Genomic DNA, 18,773 nt, shown 5'->3' with positions numbered 1-18,773 from the left:
TGGAGAGAGCACTGCACATTCACTACGTTCATCCGACTCTCTAACTATTAGGCCAAGTCATTAAGGCTTACTTGAAAACTATATGGTATGTGAGTTGGAGCAGGGTTGGAACTAAATTCTGCAGGGCTGTGGCCCTCCAGGAACTGAGTTTGACACCCCTGCCTTACAATATAATGTTACATGTAGTTCCGTTTTCTTCAGCACTAGTCCTAACTTTGTGTATTTATTTAATTTATTATTATTATTATTTATTTTGGTGATGTATGTGATGCTATATTCCCTTACCAAAAAGTTGTTTCCTTCAAGTTTATTTTATTAAGTATACTTAAGTAAAGTTCAAGGATATTTTTAAGTATACTTTATGTAGTAAGTATACAAATATCAGTGTACTAGTAGTATACTTGTAAGTGTACTATTTCAGTACTCCTTGGGACTAAATTGGCCCACTTTCTAGTATATAAAAGTCTACTTTTAAGTATACTTTAAGTATTAAACTTTGAGTACACAACTAGTTTACATCAATGTTTTTAGCTTGTACTACAATTATACTAAAAGTGAACTTATAGGTATACTGATAGTTTACTAATTAAATACATGTAGTAGCATTTTTAGTACACTTTGAAGTATAGTCTCAGTAAACTACTAGTTTAGTAGTTTTATACTGACTCGTAAAAAAATTTAAGTGAGCTTTACATCATACTTTAAGTATACTACTATGTCCCTATTAGGTATTAATTTGTATATATTTTGTTATATGAATATCTGAACATTCACAACATAAAAAGAAAGAACAGAGTGTCTGCTTGTAAACAGCAACATTTTATTCTAGCTTCATGCATTCTTTTTCTAAACACTTGAATGTGGGTAAGTTTCATAAATAAAAAAAATAAAGAAATAACATTTAACAAAAAGCTGAAAAAAGATTATGAATTGGATTCAGAATGATAATCAAAACGTAGATGGAGTCGATCAACACCCCAAAGTTTGACAGTCATTATTTCCTCTTCATCGGTTGACATTTTATTCCATAACCTTACACAGTTTTGATGCTGTTTTATGTCTGATGAGCATGTTAGATTACATGTGGAAGCATCTGTTGTTTTGGTTTCTTCTTCACTTGTGTTTTATTGGAAATTCTGTACAGAAGATGTGTACTAGCGCCCTCTACCGTATAACAATTAAAACACGGATTCTAGGAGCACAAGTATAGCTCAAATATATTTCGATTTTTTTCTAAGTATGTCAAGTATACTTAAATGCCATTTTAGGTATATTTCTAAAAAGTACAAAAAGCCCATTTCTGAGAAGCACATAAAAGTAGACAAAGTATACTTTCCTATTTTTTTTTTTTTTAGTTTAAAAGAAGTATAGCCTACTAATAGCACACGTGAATAAACTTCTTTTTCGTAAGGTTGGTCTAATTTGAATCGGAGAAGCAAGACTCATTACTTGTTCTATTTACAATATAAGCTCTGCAATGCCATATATTGTAAAACATGATGGAAAAATGGAAATATGTGACAAAAAAAATGACTGTACAACACTTGGTTTTATTATACGATTACAACTGTTCACTCTTCTCTCTTTAATAAAAATGTTTTAAGAAACATGAAATGTTTAAACAGAAGCTGATAGAAATGATTGCTCTATGTATGACTATATGCAGTGACATTCAAACTGTGAAACATTCATCATTTTAAATTCAATATCCAAATTTGGATATCGTTTATACATTTATTCATTTTAGTACTCAGAGATAAAGAAGCTTATGTCTTATGCCCAGTACTACAGAGTCTCAAGTATCCGATATGAAGCTCACACCAGCACTGCCACATCAGTAGAAAATCATTTTAATGGCCGACCCATCTTCAGTTGTGGATGTTGTGTCTCATGATGCCCTGAGGACAGACAATTGCAATTGAAAGGTATTTAAATAAATATGAAATATCAAGGCAAATTTTACAAATATACATTATTTCAAAACATTTTAATCAACACAGCCCTTGCAGCTCGCTGTCAGTTGGCCGATGAGTTTCGAAACCCCTGATCTACTGTTTTCCACAAAGAATGAATGTGGAGAATATACTGTAGTTATCATACCGTCTTTGGGTTGGCCTTGTCTGGTTTGTTGCCGTAACTTGGATGGAAGCTCAGAGCTGTCTCTGTAGTCTCTGGGCTTTGGTTGAAGCTCTTGTGGCTGACCAGGGCGAGACTTCATAGGCACCGGAGGTCTATTAGGCCCAATCATGCCCCCTTCAGAGCGAGAAGGCACCACTGGCTTCTTGGTGATGTTCTGCGGTTGTAGACCACTGCTCATGGTGTTTGTGGCTGATGATGACTGGGGTTTGGTTTCTGAACAGGTGAAAGAGCGGAGGCGAGGGGTTGGAACAGGGTGCTGGCGGTCAGCATCAAGGTCTGTTTTGGGGAAGGAGAAGTGAGCATCTGGAGGAGGGAGATGGTCCTTATTTCCTCGTGATGAACTCATTGAGCCATAAAGGGGATTGTCAAACATCTCTGGAGGCTGCCCATCCTCGGATCTAAAACCAAAAATAACCACAAAAATTGAATTTAGTTGATCAATCTATAATCCCTTTAAAAGATGCAAACAGTCAGCTCTTCTTATAACAAGCAGTCATCAAAAAATAATCTTTTTTAAATTGGTATTAGTAAGAGATCAACATTATAAAATTCAAATGGACAGAAAATTGTATAAACAATTATTTAAATGTATAAAAAATATTAGGGATGTATTATTAAAATTGTGTTTGTTTGTTTTGTTTTGTTTTTATTAAAAGACATTAAAATTCTATACTATTTTTACTAAGAAATAAAAAAAAATTGTGTTATTAGTTTTGTGTATTATGTGTGTTGTGTTACAGTGTTATTAAACTAAGTGTTTTTAATTATTAACTTAAAGTGAGTGCTACATAATGGCAAAGATAACCTTTGCTATATTTGTCTAAATCAAAAACATTTGTCAGATGACATAAAGAATCTATTGATGAGATAAAGGAGATAAAAATATGTATGTATGTATATATATATATATATATATACACACACACATACTTTTTTCAAGTAAGCTATTTTCTGTGAATGTCAGATTTCCAATTCATTAGCCACTATACTGTAGATAAATAACTAAAGGTTTAACAACGGCAAAACCATTATGTTTACAATTACGACAATGCATTAAAATAATATGATAAGAAATACAAGTTTGCAATATCAAGCTGTTTTGTACTGCTAAAAATAACTGGAAGCAAATGACACTGGACGCCTTGCACATTCATGTTACAAATGTCTGCATGTGCTCTGACATTAAAAATATGGTGAATACTTACATAGGGTTGGATGTCTTTGTAGTTGGGCTGGATGTACCATGGTCATAACTACTCTTTTTTGGGGAGAGATTGCCATGCGTCAAGTCTTTTGAGGATGGCCCTGTTCTTGGGGGCATAATGTTGCTCCTGTCTGCCTGGTTATTGTTCTTATAGCCTACACCCATATAACTGGGGTTACTAATATCAGTGGCGAGGACTGAAGAAGACCTGTCAAAGAATGTCAAAGTTATTTATTTGTACAAACATAATCAAATCTAAACTTTGTGAAGAATGTCCAAGTAAAAAAAAAGAGGGAAGATTAAAATATTTTACATTTTGGTATTATCTCCTGATTTGCCTTTACCAGCTCCTGGGTCATCTCCGACTTTGATGAAATCTAGAATAAAGAAACATAATCTTGAGGAAAGGAACACAGCCTCGATAATCGGGGAGGAAAGCATTATAGCACAATTTTGAACTGGCTCTGCAGTAGAGAAACAAAGTGTGTACTCACCATACAGCTTCTCTGTCTGTTTTCCATCAGATTTGGGAAGTTGAATGCCACCTGTTAGCCGACCTGTTCTCTCACCGTGATGTGTGAGTTTGATACAGAACTCAGTGTAAGAGCTTTCAGCGGAACGCAGAGCCACACAACCCTCACCTACAGACAGAGCACAGCGTGATTGATTATATAGACTATATCCACTACCTTTCAAACTTTTGAAAGGTAGTGGATATAGGTAGTTTAATGTTTATAAACACAAATTAGGTTAACCATGGAAAACCAATGAGCAATAATGAGAGCTATTGGTCAGCTCAAATTACAAGCATATAAATTCACACATTTTAGGTAAACATACCATATGACTCATCACAGTCTGTAGATTTAATGCAGATTAGAATGTGCTGATCAAGGAGGTATTCTGGGTCTGCAATGATGGGCGTGAGCTGCAAAGCAATTTCACAAAGATAATGTAAACGTGGTGGCTGAGCTTTAAATGTATGTGTTTTATCAAACAAGGTTTTTACCTCAACTTGTCCGCTAAATCGTACTTTTATCGAGCCCTCTGTGTTCTCTTGGTTTTCTCCTTCAGGACTCTTTACAAATTCTAGAAAATGAATTGGAAGTATTTAACTTCACTGTTCTCTTTTTGCAGTAGCTCATGTGATCTTACAAAAAACAAAGTGGGAGGTTCAAATGATTTGTGATCATTTATGATATAATAATTGAAAGTATAATGGCTATAGCTCCTCACTCTCCAAGCAGCTTGAGTGATACTCGATGAAGAACTTGGTCTTTGATTTAGTCAAAAGAACAGCCACGCAGTTCATGATTTTTATAGCACCCTGAGCATCCTTTGAGAGATCTGCAAAGAGCAAAAAAAAAATTTGTAAGTGCGACAGCACAAGACAGTTGGCAGGATGTAACAGTTCTATATCTAAAGGAGGGACTGTTTTCAAAGTGAAATATTTTCAAGATCATACCATTTTTGGAGACAAACTGAGAAGTCACACCAACGTCAAATGTGGCAAATACAGGGGAATGGTCACTTGTCATGATGTCATTAGTGCATCCTGAAATGTCAAAAGGTAATGTTGGTTAATGTAACGTTTTAACTGTGTCAATAGTTTACTGGAACTTGGAACTTTCTATATTAAATGAACTAACCATATGAGTTGCAAACCACATGCGCCATAGGGTAAGACTTGCGAAGCACACGATCACACCATGAAGGCAAGTTGTATTTTGTCTGTTTGTGAGATTGAATATTTATGTAAAGAGAATTTTCATCATTAAATTAAAAACAAATACAACTTTCAAAAGGTTGTTGACATGGATTATGGCTTTCACACTGTACCCCTGTGGCTTTAGCTTTAGTGTAGGCATATTTCTCCCGTGTCTCTCTCTCGAAACGATAAGTGGGGGCAAATGTTATCTCCTCCTCCACTGCAAAATAAAACATACGAAACAAGGATTAAAAATGATGGCACGTGGTCTTGAGAACAAAACATGCGGAATGGAAAAATGGGGGGGGAAGTCAAAAATGAAAATGAAGATGCTGAAAGTCGATGTTAAAAGAGAAGTAGGTGGCTAGACATCCATCTAGCACATTTACATATAAAAAAAACATTTAAAAAGTAGTGCAATGGCATACAAACATCAAGCTTACAAGCTACATCAAATGTGGCATAATATGCCCTTGTGGCATATATACCATAAATACCCATATCTCTACTCTGTAGTTAAAAATTTTGGGGTCAGTAGGATATTTTTATATTTATATTTTTGGACGTTTTTGCATTTTTTTCGTGATAACCCTAACCCTAACCCTACACAAGATTTATAAAATAAATGTATAAGAATTATCGTTTCCACAAAATATTAAGCAGCACAACTGTTTTCTAACTTTTTCTTTTTTTTTTTAAGATTTATTTTTGGCATTTTTGCCTTAATTATGACAGGACAGGACAGATCCTCGAGTCAGGATTTGAACACAACGTAACGGCACTGTACGTCAGCACACTGCCAACAAGGCTATCGGTGCCAACAACCGTTTTCAAAATTGATAATAATAATAAATACTTCTTGGACTGAATCAGCATATTAGAATAATTTATGAAGGATCATGTGACACTGAAGATTGGGGTAATGGCTGCTGAAAATCAACCTTTACCATCACAGGAATAAATTACATCTTAAAATATATTAAAATAGGAAAAAGTTATTTTGAATTGTAATGCTATTTCTCAATATTACTGTTTTTACTGTATTTTTGATTAAATAAATGCAGTCTTCGTGTGCATAAGAGAATTCTTTCAAAAACATTTTACTGACCCCAAACTAGTGTATGTTCCTTCTAATTTTGGTAGATAATTTGGTGTGCTTAGCCCCACTGGAAAGGCAAGAAGATAATACACACTATCAAATAAATGAATGAATGAATAAATAAATAAATCCTCAAAGAATGGTTTGGATTACAGTTAGTAAACCCCCAGTAAACAGCATGTGGTCCTAAACTTCAAAAACTGGTTCTGAGTTGATGTTTGTGATTTTTTTTTATTTTTAAATTTGATACTTAAATACTTAAAATACTCCCCGATTCCATCCCATCTCTGCAGAGAAATGCTAAGTGAGCAATTCATAGGTGGAAGTGTAAACACTGTGGCTCTGGAAATTTCAACACTGCTCGGTTTCTCTGACTGGCCAGACATAGCAACATTGGCTCAACTAAATGTGTGAGTTTTGGCTAGGACTACCTAAGAATGACACTGAGTAACCTTGTAGTTGAGTAATCAAAGTCTGTCAAAATTTATAGTGGAAATTATAATGAACAGGTTAACATCATGCACAAGTGCTCTCACCGTAGTCTAAGAAGACCTTTTCATCTTCCCTTTCTATGTTCAGCTGATCTCTGGCCAGGAGTTCCTGATACTGCTGCTGTTTGATCTTCATTACAATGTTCTCAGCTTCCTGCAAAAAGCAAACAACTATGCAAAAGTTCTGTCTTTTCCTGTCAGTTGATGTTAGGAGCTGCTGTACGTGACAGCTCTGGTCTTAATAGAGGAACTGCCTGCTCTGAATACAACTACGCTCTCTAAACCACAAAGGCAGCTTATGCCTCAAAGCATCATAATGTGGGTAGCTGATGCATAACGTTTAAAAACATTGTATTAAAATCAGATTTGCCAGCTTTAGCAGGGATTTGTATATTTTTGTTGGACTGCTTTCTTTTCTTTAACCTAAAGGCACTTGTTCATATGAATTAAAAATGAATTGCAGTGGAAATATAGAAAAAATATCTCCACTAGACCATTATAAATGGTCTTGTGGTGTGACAAATGAATTTGTAAAAGTACAAGTATTCCATGTTGTCTTTCAATTCATATGAGCTCATAATATAAGTAGTGCTGACAAACGATTAATCGCAATTAATCGCATCCAAAATGAAAGTTTGTTTACACAGTATGTGTGTGTGTACTGTGTATATTTATTATTTACATATAAATACACACCTATGCATATATATATATATATATATATATATATATATATATATATATATATATATATATATATATATATTTAAGAAAAATATGTTACGTTTACATATTAAATATATTTATATATAATATAAATTATATGAATATAAATATATACATGTAAATATTTTCAAAATATATACTGTATGTGTGTGTATTTATATATACATAATAAATATACACAGTACACACAGATATATCATGTCATTAAAACTTTTATTTTGAATGCGATTAATCGCGATTAATCATTTGACAGCACAAAATATAAGCAAACATAATTATAAAAGAATCAGTAAACACAAAAGGACATGTCAACTTGATATCAAGTCCTTTGTTTTATAGCATGAATTACTTTTCTGATAAAACAAAACAGAGACTTATTATTAGTATCTGAAACAAAACAGAAAACAGATAATTTTTCTGTTTGCATTTGACAGGCATTAAAATAATTTAAATACGTTTTTTTTTTATATCACTTTGATATATACAAAAAGAAAATAATTATTATTATTTTATTTTTTTTTAAACCTGTAACATTTGAGTATATTCATTTACAGGGAAAAAAATACAAACATGCAAAATATTTAAAACGTGCAACATGCTCGAGTATATTTACAGAGAATAAAACATGCAAATTATTTACAACATGCAATTTGGCTCAATTTATTTTTCTTTTTTTTAACAGTGCAGCATGTACTCAAGCAAATTGCATGTTCTAAATAATTTGCATGTTTTATTCTCTGTAAATATACTCGAGCATGTTGCACGTTTTAAATATTTTGCATGTTTTTAAAGTGTGATGCACATTCATTTGAACCTACCTGTGCTGGTAAGTCAACCCTATAATTCAGATCCCCCAGCCAGAAGAGGTGTGTGAAGCGATGTGTGATGTCAAAAGGATTAACTTTCTTATCTCCCAGATTCAGAAAACGCAGAATACTAACATAGTTCTGGTTTCGTCTAGAAAAGGTACAGTAATACGTTAGTAATTATTTATTATTCTTGTGCATTATATGTCAATGTCTCATTTGCAACACAAACATGTTTTTGGGTTGTGGCTTACCTCAGCTTCTTTTCGCTTCCTGAGGTCAGGTGACTGTTGACGAACCCAAATGAGGTTCTATTAAACATAAAAGACACCCCCACTGCTCCTTTATTCCCTGTAAACACACACATACACTCACAATCAGCTTTTTATGTACAAGGAAGAGCAGCACACCGCTAGTTTTCTATGATTCCTAATCATTTTTTTTTTTTAAGGAAAAAAGCTTTAAACAAACCCAGAGCATTAGCTATGCCAGTCTTAACACTGTCACTGAAGACGTGCGAGAAGCGGTTCTCGTGTTCCGGCTTGGTTAGAACCACAATCCTTATACTCCACAGTGTCTGAGTGGCTATCTGTTAAAAACCAAACACACAGCTGTCATCATTTGGCTTATATGCTAGGTCATTCAACATATTTACATAAAATAGATATTCATTGCATAGCATTTCTCCACTGAGAGAAAAAAAAAAGAATGATCTAGCATAATATGCAAACAACATAAGGGACCTGAAAGCCTTCATGTTGGGTTTTGTGTCACTTACTTGTTTGAAGCTAATGTTGGTTATATCTCTAAGGGCTCCCCTAACTGTTTCTATCCAATCCTTCTCTCCCAGCGGGTCCTCCTGTGTCCCAATCACATAGATATCATGCGGGATTTGATTGGCTGTGTCATCGTGGGTTTTTCCCTGACCCTTTGACTGGAACCAAGAAGTGATGTTCTGTGGTGGATTCGCATTTCCTAAATAGACAATTCACTTCACTTAAATTCACAGTTCATTTCATCTCTAGTTACTGTAAACTTCATATTTTATACCATACAAATGTCAGGACTTGAAAATAAAGGGAAGAAGCATATTATACAAGGCCTACTCTTCATTAATACTGGACTTCAAATCTTAAAAGTGTGTTTAAAAAATGGTAACACTTTATTTTAAGGTGTCCTTGTTACACGCTACATGTACTTACTATTATAATAACAATAAATTATGAATAATTACATGTAAGTAAATCTAAACCAAACCCTAATCCTAACCCTAACCATATAGTAAGTACATGTAGTCAATTAATATTACTCAGTACTTAAATGTATAATTACACTGTAACAAGGACACCTTAAAATAAAGTGCAACCAAAAATAAACCTGTATTTGCAGGTAATACAATATTAATAAAATTAAAGGCCACTTAAGTGTACTTCAAAGACTACACTATCATGACTGTTTTGTAACACACTTGTGTACGCGTTTAAAAAGTCTACTTTGCAAAAATGTCGAATTAAAAGTAGTATTTTAAAGTACATTTTGTCATGCTTTGTCAAAAAGTACACTTGTAAAGTACTTGATTATAATTTTAACTGTAGTGTGTTATTTGATATTACATTTATAGTTAATATATTTTAAATGTACCAACTTGCAACTATATAATTACAAATATTTAAATACATGACATAACTTAGAAATGAACACAATTAAAGTTTATTTTAGTTTACCATACATGATTTTCAGTACATTCAATAGTACACTTTTACTAATAGTTCAATAGTACACAATTATATTTCAAAGACAATTTAAGTTGGTCAAAAAAGCAGTCGGCTCATTGTATTTATCATAACCTTAAACTATAATAATTTTTTTTCTTTGTAAATAACATGCCATTAAGTGTCTAAAAACATTACATTTAGTTAGTTTAACTGTGTTCTTTTAAAGCATATTATTTCTGTACACTGTGAAAAAAAAAAAAAAAGTTGAGCGAACTTAAAAAATATATTTTTACCAACTTCAGCAAATTTTTGAGTTTGCTCAACTTATTTTTGTGGGAGATTCTCAAATTTTTGTTGTATAAACTTAAAACGAAAAGTTGAGAAAACTCCAAAATTTGCTGAAGCTGGTTGCCTTAAAATTTTAAGTTGACTCAACTTTTTTTTTTTGTACAGTGTAATAAATACGTTTTAAAAAAATATGCTTCTTTTTTTTCACAAGGGTAGGCTAGTGAGAAAAGAAAAAAAAAACAGTGTAACAGCACTTTTGTCTTGTGCGTCAGCTTCAAAAATAGTCTGAATTGAGGAGAATTCAAGAAGCTTTTTTGGACTAAATAAATGTAAAGGTTGGCTAAATGTATCTTACCCATGTTCCAGGTGCCAACAAAAATGGTGATCATATCTGGCTCAGGTTTTCCTGAGTGCTTGTTCTTCATCTGCTGTAGAAGCTGGCAGAAGCCTTCTCTTTTCTAAAAATGTGTTTGGAGATACACAGTTACACACAAGGTCACATTAAAAACACGAAAAATATGGAAACAGTATATTTTGGCTCACATTGTTCATTTTTGTGGCTGCCTACAAAACTTCCATCTGAAAACTTTTCATCACTAGTGTAACATTAGCAGTAGGATTTTTACCTTTGTATCATCAAAGACAAAGTCTTTGCGCTGAGTTTTTTCCTTCTCTGTCTCTACCACCAGTACTAGTCTGTTGTGCATCTTCTGTGACTTCACCAGCTGCAAGACTGAAATTAAGAATTCGGCATGTTCCCATCATTTATTGGTTAATAAGGTGATTTCACACATTTTGGTTACACAGCTCTCAGGAATACTAGATTCTGATTGTTGACCATCACTAAGTTGTATATGTGACAATTGTGCCTGTCTCTTGAAACCATTGTTTCTCTGTGATTTCTTTTGTCTTACATAATGAAATAAGTTCAAATAATGCACATTATCGCAGGCCTTCAGGATGAGGACCACTTTGTGTCTGAGTTCCAATCTTCCTATCAAGGTTTATTTTGCAATAAAGCTCTGCTGACTCGTCAATACTGAAACATTGTCATTCAATTCAATTGTGTGTGCTTGTATTAGTGATGGAATGGTTCAGCGTACTTTTATTGTGCACAAAATATTTGTCCTCAGGTCCATCTTTGGACTTCTTGAAGTAAACCTTCCCGCCTTCCACATCTACTTTGAGGTACATTTTGTTTGAAATACCAAGGGAGTCGCATTTTACCTGTTAGCACAGAAAAGGACAATAAAAACACATCAGCCAAACGAAGTGCATCATTTCTGTTGTTGCTAAAATAGTGTTACAAAGGTTCTCTATGATGACTGTGTGCGGAGGCAACCAACCCAAACGTCATTGCTTATCTAGCACATAGGCAAACTAGACTCTTTCTAATTTGCATGTGGTTTTGGAGAGCAAAGCAGCAGCAGTGAAAACGTCTGCTGCTTTCATTTTTATGACATCATTACGAGGAGCAGGAAGGAGGTCACAGGTTATGGCTTTCACTTTAAATACGAACAGTGATCAAACAACATATACCGTATTGACCCGAATATAAGACGATGTTTTTCCTTGGAAATACATCTGAAAAAACGCGTTCGTCTTATATTCAGGGTCTAGACTTTGACATGTCAGTAATACACCCACAACAATAGGTGGCGACAAAAACGCATAAAACGAGTGTGCCATAAAATATGTAATGTACTGTGTGTTGTAAAGATCGCGAATGAAAACAAAGGAAAAAGAAAAGCTTACAGCAGCATGATCGTGACTGTCATGTTAGCCTGATGGGACCAAACTTCCTCTGTAAGTGATTTTAAAACATAAGACAGTACCCAGATTTGAAGACTACAATAAGATTTCACGTCTACTGATAATAACATTTTGGTAGGCTACTATGAGTTGGATAGCCTAATTCTTATATAATTCAGATGGGCTACCTGTTATTTCAATGGTATATCAAAATTTTGGTACATTTGACCAGTATTTACCATACTTTCAAAACAAAAATTAGAATTGGAAAAATATGCAATATGAAAATAATTTAAGAATAAATCTGTTTTACAGAGAGAGAAGAAAAAAAAAACAAGATTTGGTTTTCAAAAAGCCTTTTTACAACAGGTACATCTGGAAAAAGGGGGGTCGTCTTATAATCAGGGTCCTCTTATATTCGGGACAATACGGTATATACACTGTATATACTTGTGTTAATCTACTAAACAACTCAATTCCTTTATATTTAATAAATATTGTTGAATTGACTTTCTTACTTCGAATGTCACAGGAGGAATAAGTGACTTCCTGTGCCCTCCATCATATCCCACAGATTCAAACACAGCATTCTTGGTCTGTTAATAAGATGTGATGTTAGTCTACAATAAAGTTTCCAATAGGAATATTGTTGAATTTGCTGTGATCCATAAACAAAGAACAGTGGTACCTTGTCTTCTATTGAATATATAAGCTTAGTCAGTTGCTCCAGTTTGAAAGCCACAGACTGATTTGCATCTCCAGAATGCTGAAAAAGAAGTAAAACCAACAGATATATTTTTAGAAATTTGGGGGGAATCAAATAAAATTAACTAAAATCATTTTTTTTTATATATATATACAGTATTTGATTGTTTGATTTCTTTACTTGTCTGTAGGAGAAATGGCAGTGTGTTGTAATACTTTGTTTAGTTCTAACGTCTGTAACTTAATGGTTTATTGAGCAATGTGTCTCAAAATTGGATGTAATATTCAAATATTTATCAGCTACAAATAAAACTTATTTTGAAATCTAGTATTTACCTCTAAATTGTGTAAATCAGTAAAAAGTCAATTATAAAAAGTATTGTTATTGCAAGGTATCTGACACACACACACAAAAAGTTTTGCATTAAATCAAATGTTTTTGTTGTTGTTGTTTTTATCAAATTAATTGCATTTTCTTATCTCCCTTTTTTTTTTTTTGTCCTGTAAATACTTTATATTTTTACACAGAGACTTAAAGAATCTACTGTCACTTCAGGAGGGTGGAAATTTGAAATGAGGAACAACACTTCCTAGTTTGACTCATTCTTACTGACCTGACTCCTTAGTCTCCCAGCTCCAGGAGACAGCGGTTGATCCCAAACTTTCTGCAGTGCCTCGAGACTCGGAAGTGTGCGGGCAATTTCACTACAAAAAAATAGAAGGAATGTCAGTGAAAGTTGATTAAATACACAATGGATTAAATTCATAAGGGCATCCAGGTGTTTCAAGATATATTTTTCAGACTATTTGTACCTGTTTAGGTTTTTGCAGATACTCTGTGTGAGTTTTTTAAACTGGGGCAGAGTCGGGTTGCCATTCTGCACCTGCTCTGCATCCAGACACACAGAAGTGCGGAAATACTCCTGGATGGCCTTCTGATGGTCCTCTGGTAGACTGGATATCAAACATCAAAATCATTAACACGCCAGGACAATGCTACTAACTAACAAGAAATTGCACTGAATAAAGTAAGAAAGATAAATTGTGTACTTTGATATGTCGATTTGCTGCAAACGCTGGAAATAGGTGTCTGAGATGGAGGTGCGGGCAAGCTCAGTTCCCCTATCGGTTCCTCTGGACGAGTCACTATGGCTGTCTTTACATTCATTAGTTGTGATATTCCTCGGTGGCAACTGAGGCGGCAAACTAACTGGCTCTGTGGAAATGGAGATTTGACCAAATGAATGAAAAAAAATGTAATTCAAAGCTTACATTTACTGTGAAATAGTCTCCAAACATACAACCGGGTCAAAAAATTATGACGAATAATGAAAAAAAAGCCATGAATTCAATCTTTAATCAAACTTTTCAACTGTTATGCTAAGGCAATAATAATAATTTCTAATAAAAATATAATGATATAATTAGTAATGAAAAAATTCAATTCGAAAATTCGAAACACATGAACCTATGGTCAAAGCTTATTGTGATTCACTTACCTGGTTCCTCCTCCGGCTCCTCCTCTTTCTGCACAGCATACTGAAGATGTGTGACCAGACCCATGTTCTCCTTATAATATGCCTCCACCAGATCTGGCAGCACAGAGAAGAACCGAATAGGAACACCCTCTGATGCCTGCAAGAAGATGAACACGAAAGATCTGCTATTCTGAAGACTGAACAAGATATACCAAATCTATGGCCTTTTTACGATATACAAACTCCTTATTTGCTTAAACATGCACAACACCCTCAGTAATACTTCCAGTGCCTCTCTTAGTCGCTCTTCCTTTGTCAGAAACAAATAGCGGTACATTGCATTTCTTCATTTTGCATGGCTTCTCTAAAAAAAAAAAGTGCTCAGTTGGTGCCAAGTAGGTTTTATAAGCCACTGTTTTCACAGGACTTTGGAGTATAAGCTCTTAGTCACCTGATTTGACTTACAGTACGTCTTGATGCTAAGCAAATGTTTTCACCAATTATTTGCAATTTGATACATAGTAACAACAAATACCAAAAACAATGATCTAATAATTGGTATTTGATGTGGAAAACCACACAGTATCAAAATTAAGCACATATATAGTACATACTTTGTCTTCGGTAAACCAATCAAAGCTTACAGTCCCTAACTGTAATATGAAAGTGTCTTCATAGTCATATATTTGGCTAGGAAGAAACGTTTGGGAAAATGGCAGCGTTTTTTAATACTGCGCACAAAATAATTGAAACATCATCCATCTTAGCATGGCCAATCACAAGATGTCCGACTGACAACAAGTGACAAGCGTAATCGTAGCATGAAAACCACCCACATTCTCATACTACGGTTTAATGTCAGCCCAAATGGTGTATTTAAATTGAATTTATCAAATCTAATTCAATAATATGACACTTTTTTTTAAACTTTCCATTCAAGGCGGGGTGCAAGAGGAACCCTGTGGCTTGCTTAACACCCACGCTGATGGATAATTTAAAACTGAGCCAGTGCTGCAACGCAGGCTTGAAAGAGGAAGAACTGTGGTAAAAAGACATTGAAGGGCATTGTACAACTCTACAGTTTTCGGTTTAGCCCCGTCCCTTGAGTGCAGGTTACTTCGAAATGTAACACTGATAGAAAACAATGCAAATTATAGTCAAAGGTCACCCATTTTGCTTTCACTATTTTGTATGTCACGAGTATAACAGCTCGAATAAAAACACCAATTGGTTTTGCAGCTGTACAGTCACCAATGCTTGCTTTAATGCAGTGGACATAATAGATACTAGCTTGACAGACAAGCTACACAACGCTCTCGGGGGTCTTCGGCAGCTGAAGAGCCAACTGTCACAAGGTCACACATTCATTACCAAGCACAAGATAGTAAATGTCTTGTAGGATGCCAGATGTTCTATGCAACTAGTCATAAAGACGGACAGTGTTTTGTCAAGTGACCAGCAGACTATGAGCACAACACATAATTAGCACTTCTTGCTCTTTGTGGTTTTATTGGATTATTTTTTCATTTTTTAGCGCAACCAGGAAATGAATGGTGTTGCAGAAAGATTCAAATAATTCAAATAAATTAATAATAAATACCAATAAAATACTGAAAATTTAAATCAAATTAAAAAACGTATGAATTTCATTGCAATAAAACCTAGGCATTTATTTGAATGAAACACACTTTTCTTAAGCAAAACATTCAAAAAAAGAAACTTCCAACTAAATAAACAACAAAATGCGAACATTTTCCAGTTGTCAGAATTTAATAGAACATAGAGGTGATGAAGCACACCTGTGGTTTACTAGTAAAATTGAGCGGAACGATGGGTTAATCGTGAATTTAGATTTGAGAAAATCTCTAGATATTTGCAGATGCCACTTGGATTGATATTTTGTACTCAGTGTATGAAATTGCATCATTTTAACTGTGAGTTATGCTTCAAAAATGTCCAAATACTTTTCGGCACCATCATAAAAGCTTTATATATTCACTAAAACAACTAAACACATCGTTCTGGCAACTTTCGAATACTTGACGTCACAAGCAGAAGTTCCTCAGTGCTCAGAATAGTCTTCCAGAGCACGCAACATCTGTCTGCGCAGGTATGAAAGCAGAGCTACTGCAGGACACTTCAAGCCAATGAAACACCAGGTGTCAGCAACTTCCACCAGGTACAAAATGGAGAATTTCTTACCTGGACTGATAGTTTTTTATCCTCGTTTGGTAGTATTCTGTAGGTATACACACAGTTTTGGTACCTGCAAAAGAATGAGAAGGTCATTTGCATAGCTGCAACATAAATAATGCAAGAATAACATATCATATATACATCACAAAGTGAACATAAACAGTCAAACGGGGCATTCTGCAGAAAGAGGCAATTATGGGAAACCCCTTGCCAACTTCCTTCAGTCTCAGTCAACACTGTTTGTTACTATATTTCACTGTACAAGGAATCACACTGGACATAAATGCAAACTTCTTTTTACTGCATAATTTAAAGAAACATTTGCAAAACACTTCACCTGAACTCACATACAAGGAAACTGAGGTCAGTTTACAAACAAATAGGCCTCTGTTTTGTATATTGATACCAACAACTATAATAGAGTTTTTGGAAAGAGTTTATATGTAGTAACATATTACCTGGTAATTAATTTGACAATATGCACCCAAAGTAGGAAGAAGGAAGCCATTTCTAAAATACTTGATTTCAAAAGCCTTCATGTTTATATATATTCAAATACGGTTGTATAGTCAGCACTGCAAAACTGAGCATGTTTGAAATTATGCATTTATGACCGACTCAATGCAAATGATCCAACACTGCAAATTTAAAATGCATACCTACTTGAACACACTTAAAGATCCAAAACTTTCATCGACAATTTTACTGACAACATACATGCCCCTTCATCTGAGACGAACAGCAGCAATACTCACAAAACACAGAGGGCATAAGCTCCCTGTATGGATTCGCTGTCCCGCAGGAGGAAGCTCCCATCCTTGCCTGCTTTGGAGAGGAGGTCCTCTGCTGTAGACCGAGTGATATTGCCATGGTACCATGGCTGTTGAGGAAACATCCTTTCCAAAGACTTTTCCCTTCCTCAGTCTGAAGACACCCAGGTTATTTTGTCCCCGGCAAGTTTTCAAGAGCAGATCAACATGAGGCCACCTTCAGAGTCTCACGGTTTGTTTCATGGCGTTGTTAGAACTGATAGGCGCTCCTGCTCTGTCTGGCTCTAGGCTCGCTCTTTCTCTCTCTTCCTGTTAGAGGGGCGAAAGCTGCAAAAAGGAAGCTGCCACAAACACAAGGGTGAACTTCCTCATTCTGTGCACACAGAGTTTAAAAACTCACAGAGAGTGAGCAAGAGAGGAGGCCGAACAGAAGGCTTGTTCACACGGCCCTAACACCTTTTTTTTCACCACGAAAGAGATGAAAAAGGGGCATGTGGTATTGTAGGAGTTTTCAGTACGTTATTTCGTACAACATCAATGATTGACCCTGCTAACCGAAACTGTGAAGAGGACAACCAATGCAAGTGTCTACTTAATGGCCATTATGTAAAGTAGAGAAATGTAGATAAACATTTACAGTGTGAAAGGCTCTGTTGAGAGATTATGAATTTATCTTTTTGACGAAACCACTGGTCCTGAAAGGGAAGTGACTTTTGGAGCACACTTGTAACATCTTCAGTTATGCGTCAGCATTTGTGTTTATATAAGATGTGCGTTGATGGTACAAGAATATGAAAGTTCAGTAAACATGACGTGATGGAGCAAGTTCCCTTTTACTGCAGGTGTACGCTTAATACGGTAATACACTCTCGGAGAAAAAAAAAAAAGAAAAAAAAAATGTAATTGTACCTTTAGGGGTAAAACAGCTTGTCACTTAGGCAGTACCTTAAAATGTAAAAAGTAGTCCCTTAAAGATACATATTACTACCCCAAGGTACTAATTTGCACATTTTAGGGGTAGATAAGGAACAAAGCTGCCTTTTTAGGAACAGTTCCTCCAAAATGAAAATTATGTCATCATTTAGTCATCAAACACAAAAGGAGATGTTAAGTAAGATGTTCACGCTGCTCTTTTCCATGCAAACGTAAGACACATGAGAAAAGGAACGAAAACAAAACAAAAACATGGCATCACAGACTTAAACCTGGGTTTGATGTGCCATGTTCGAATATACATAAACATGAATGAGGTTTGAGAACTGCATGGGGGAAAGATTAACAATGAATAGCATCTTTAATTTTGGCTTTTTATTGTTGCAAAGCTATTGCATAATTTAGCCTCAGAAGATCCACATTCATATGGCCTACTTTTCTGGTGCATTTTGACATTTTTGGAGTTTGACAACTCCTGGTAAACTTCTAATTTCACAGTGAATGGAAAAGAGCAGTGTAAACTTTCTGCTACACTTGTTTTGAAACCCCTCCCCCTCCGTGAAGATGCCCTGTTACGTTAATGGACAGGAAACCTTGCACAAATATGAGGAAAGAGAAGCAAAGTCAGAGAGACTCAGACAGAGAGAGAAAATAATCTGCTGACAGCTCACAGTTTGAGTCACATGATGTGAAAGAGAACCTGAATAGTGCCACAGTCTCGCTTTAGCCTGGTGGTTTCCATCTTGCGTCTTTTTTGCATGCA

General features: G+C 34.9%; 1 protein-coding gene across 1 annotated transcript; it reads right to left on the bottom strand.

Annotated features, from left to right (window-relative positions):
• Window positions 1-1,530: 1,530 nt before the first annotated feature.
• Window positions 1,531-17,400, bottom strand: inpp5d (inositol polyphosphate-5-phosphatase D). Its single transcript, XM_058779961.1, has 27 exons — window positions 17,063-17,400; window positions 16,314-16,377; window positions 14,133-14,268; window positions 13,684-13,849; window positions 13,447-13,587; window positions 13,248-13,338; window positions 12,617-12,694; window positions 12,447-12,524; window positions 11,280-11,403; window positions 10,803-10,909; window positions 10,532-10,634; window positions 8,952-9,148; window positions 8,645-8,762; window positions 8,428-8,524; window positions 8,186-8,324; window positions 6,687-6,795; window positions 5,183-5,271; window positions 4,993-5,074; window positions 4,809-4,898; window positions 4,580-4,690; window positions 4,353-4,432; window positions 4,184-4,271; window positions 3,838-3,984; window positions 3,657-3,720; window positions 3,345-3,551; window positions 2,101-2,537; window positions 1,531-1,898 (listed from the first exon to the last, which is right to left on the bottom strand). Exons 1-27 carry the CDS (start codon window positions 17,200-17,202, stop codon window positions 1,846-1,848), a joined length of 3,336 nt encoding a protein of 1,111 aa, XP_058635944.1. The 5' UTR covers window positions 17,203-17,400; the 3' UTR covers window positions 1,531-1,845.
• Window positions 17,401-18,773: the final 1,373 nt, after the last annotated feature.

The sequence above is a fragment of the Onychostoma macrolepis genome, chromosome 06, assembly GCF_012432095.1.
Source record: "Onychostoma macrolepis isolate SWU-2019 chromosome 06, ASM1243209v1, whole genome shotgun sequence".
In the NCBI taxonomy this organism is placed as follows: Eukaryota; Metazoa; Chordata; class Actinopteri; order Cypriniformes; family Cyprinidae; genus Onychostoma; species Onychostoma macrolepis.
This window is presented reverse-complemented; position numbering and strand designations above follow the sequence as displayed.

What these genes read in the sequence shown, in the direction of transcription:
- inpp5d (XM_058779961.1), bottom strand. Translation starts at nt 17,202, where the DNA reads ATGTTTCCTCAACAGCCATGGTACCATGGCAATATCACTCGGTCTACA. An exon ending in CTGGGAGACTAAGGAGTCAG is followed by an intron (nt 12,695 to 13,247) that starts GTCAGTAAGAAT and finishes CTTCTTTTTCAG; the next exon opens with CATTCTGGAGATGCAAATCA. An exon ending in TTCCTCCTGTGACATTCGAA is followed by an intron (nt 11,404 to 12,446) that starts GTAAGAAAGTCA and finishes CTGTGCTAACAG; the next exon opens with GTAAAATGCGACTCCCTTGG.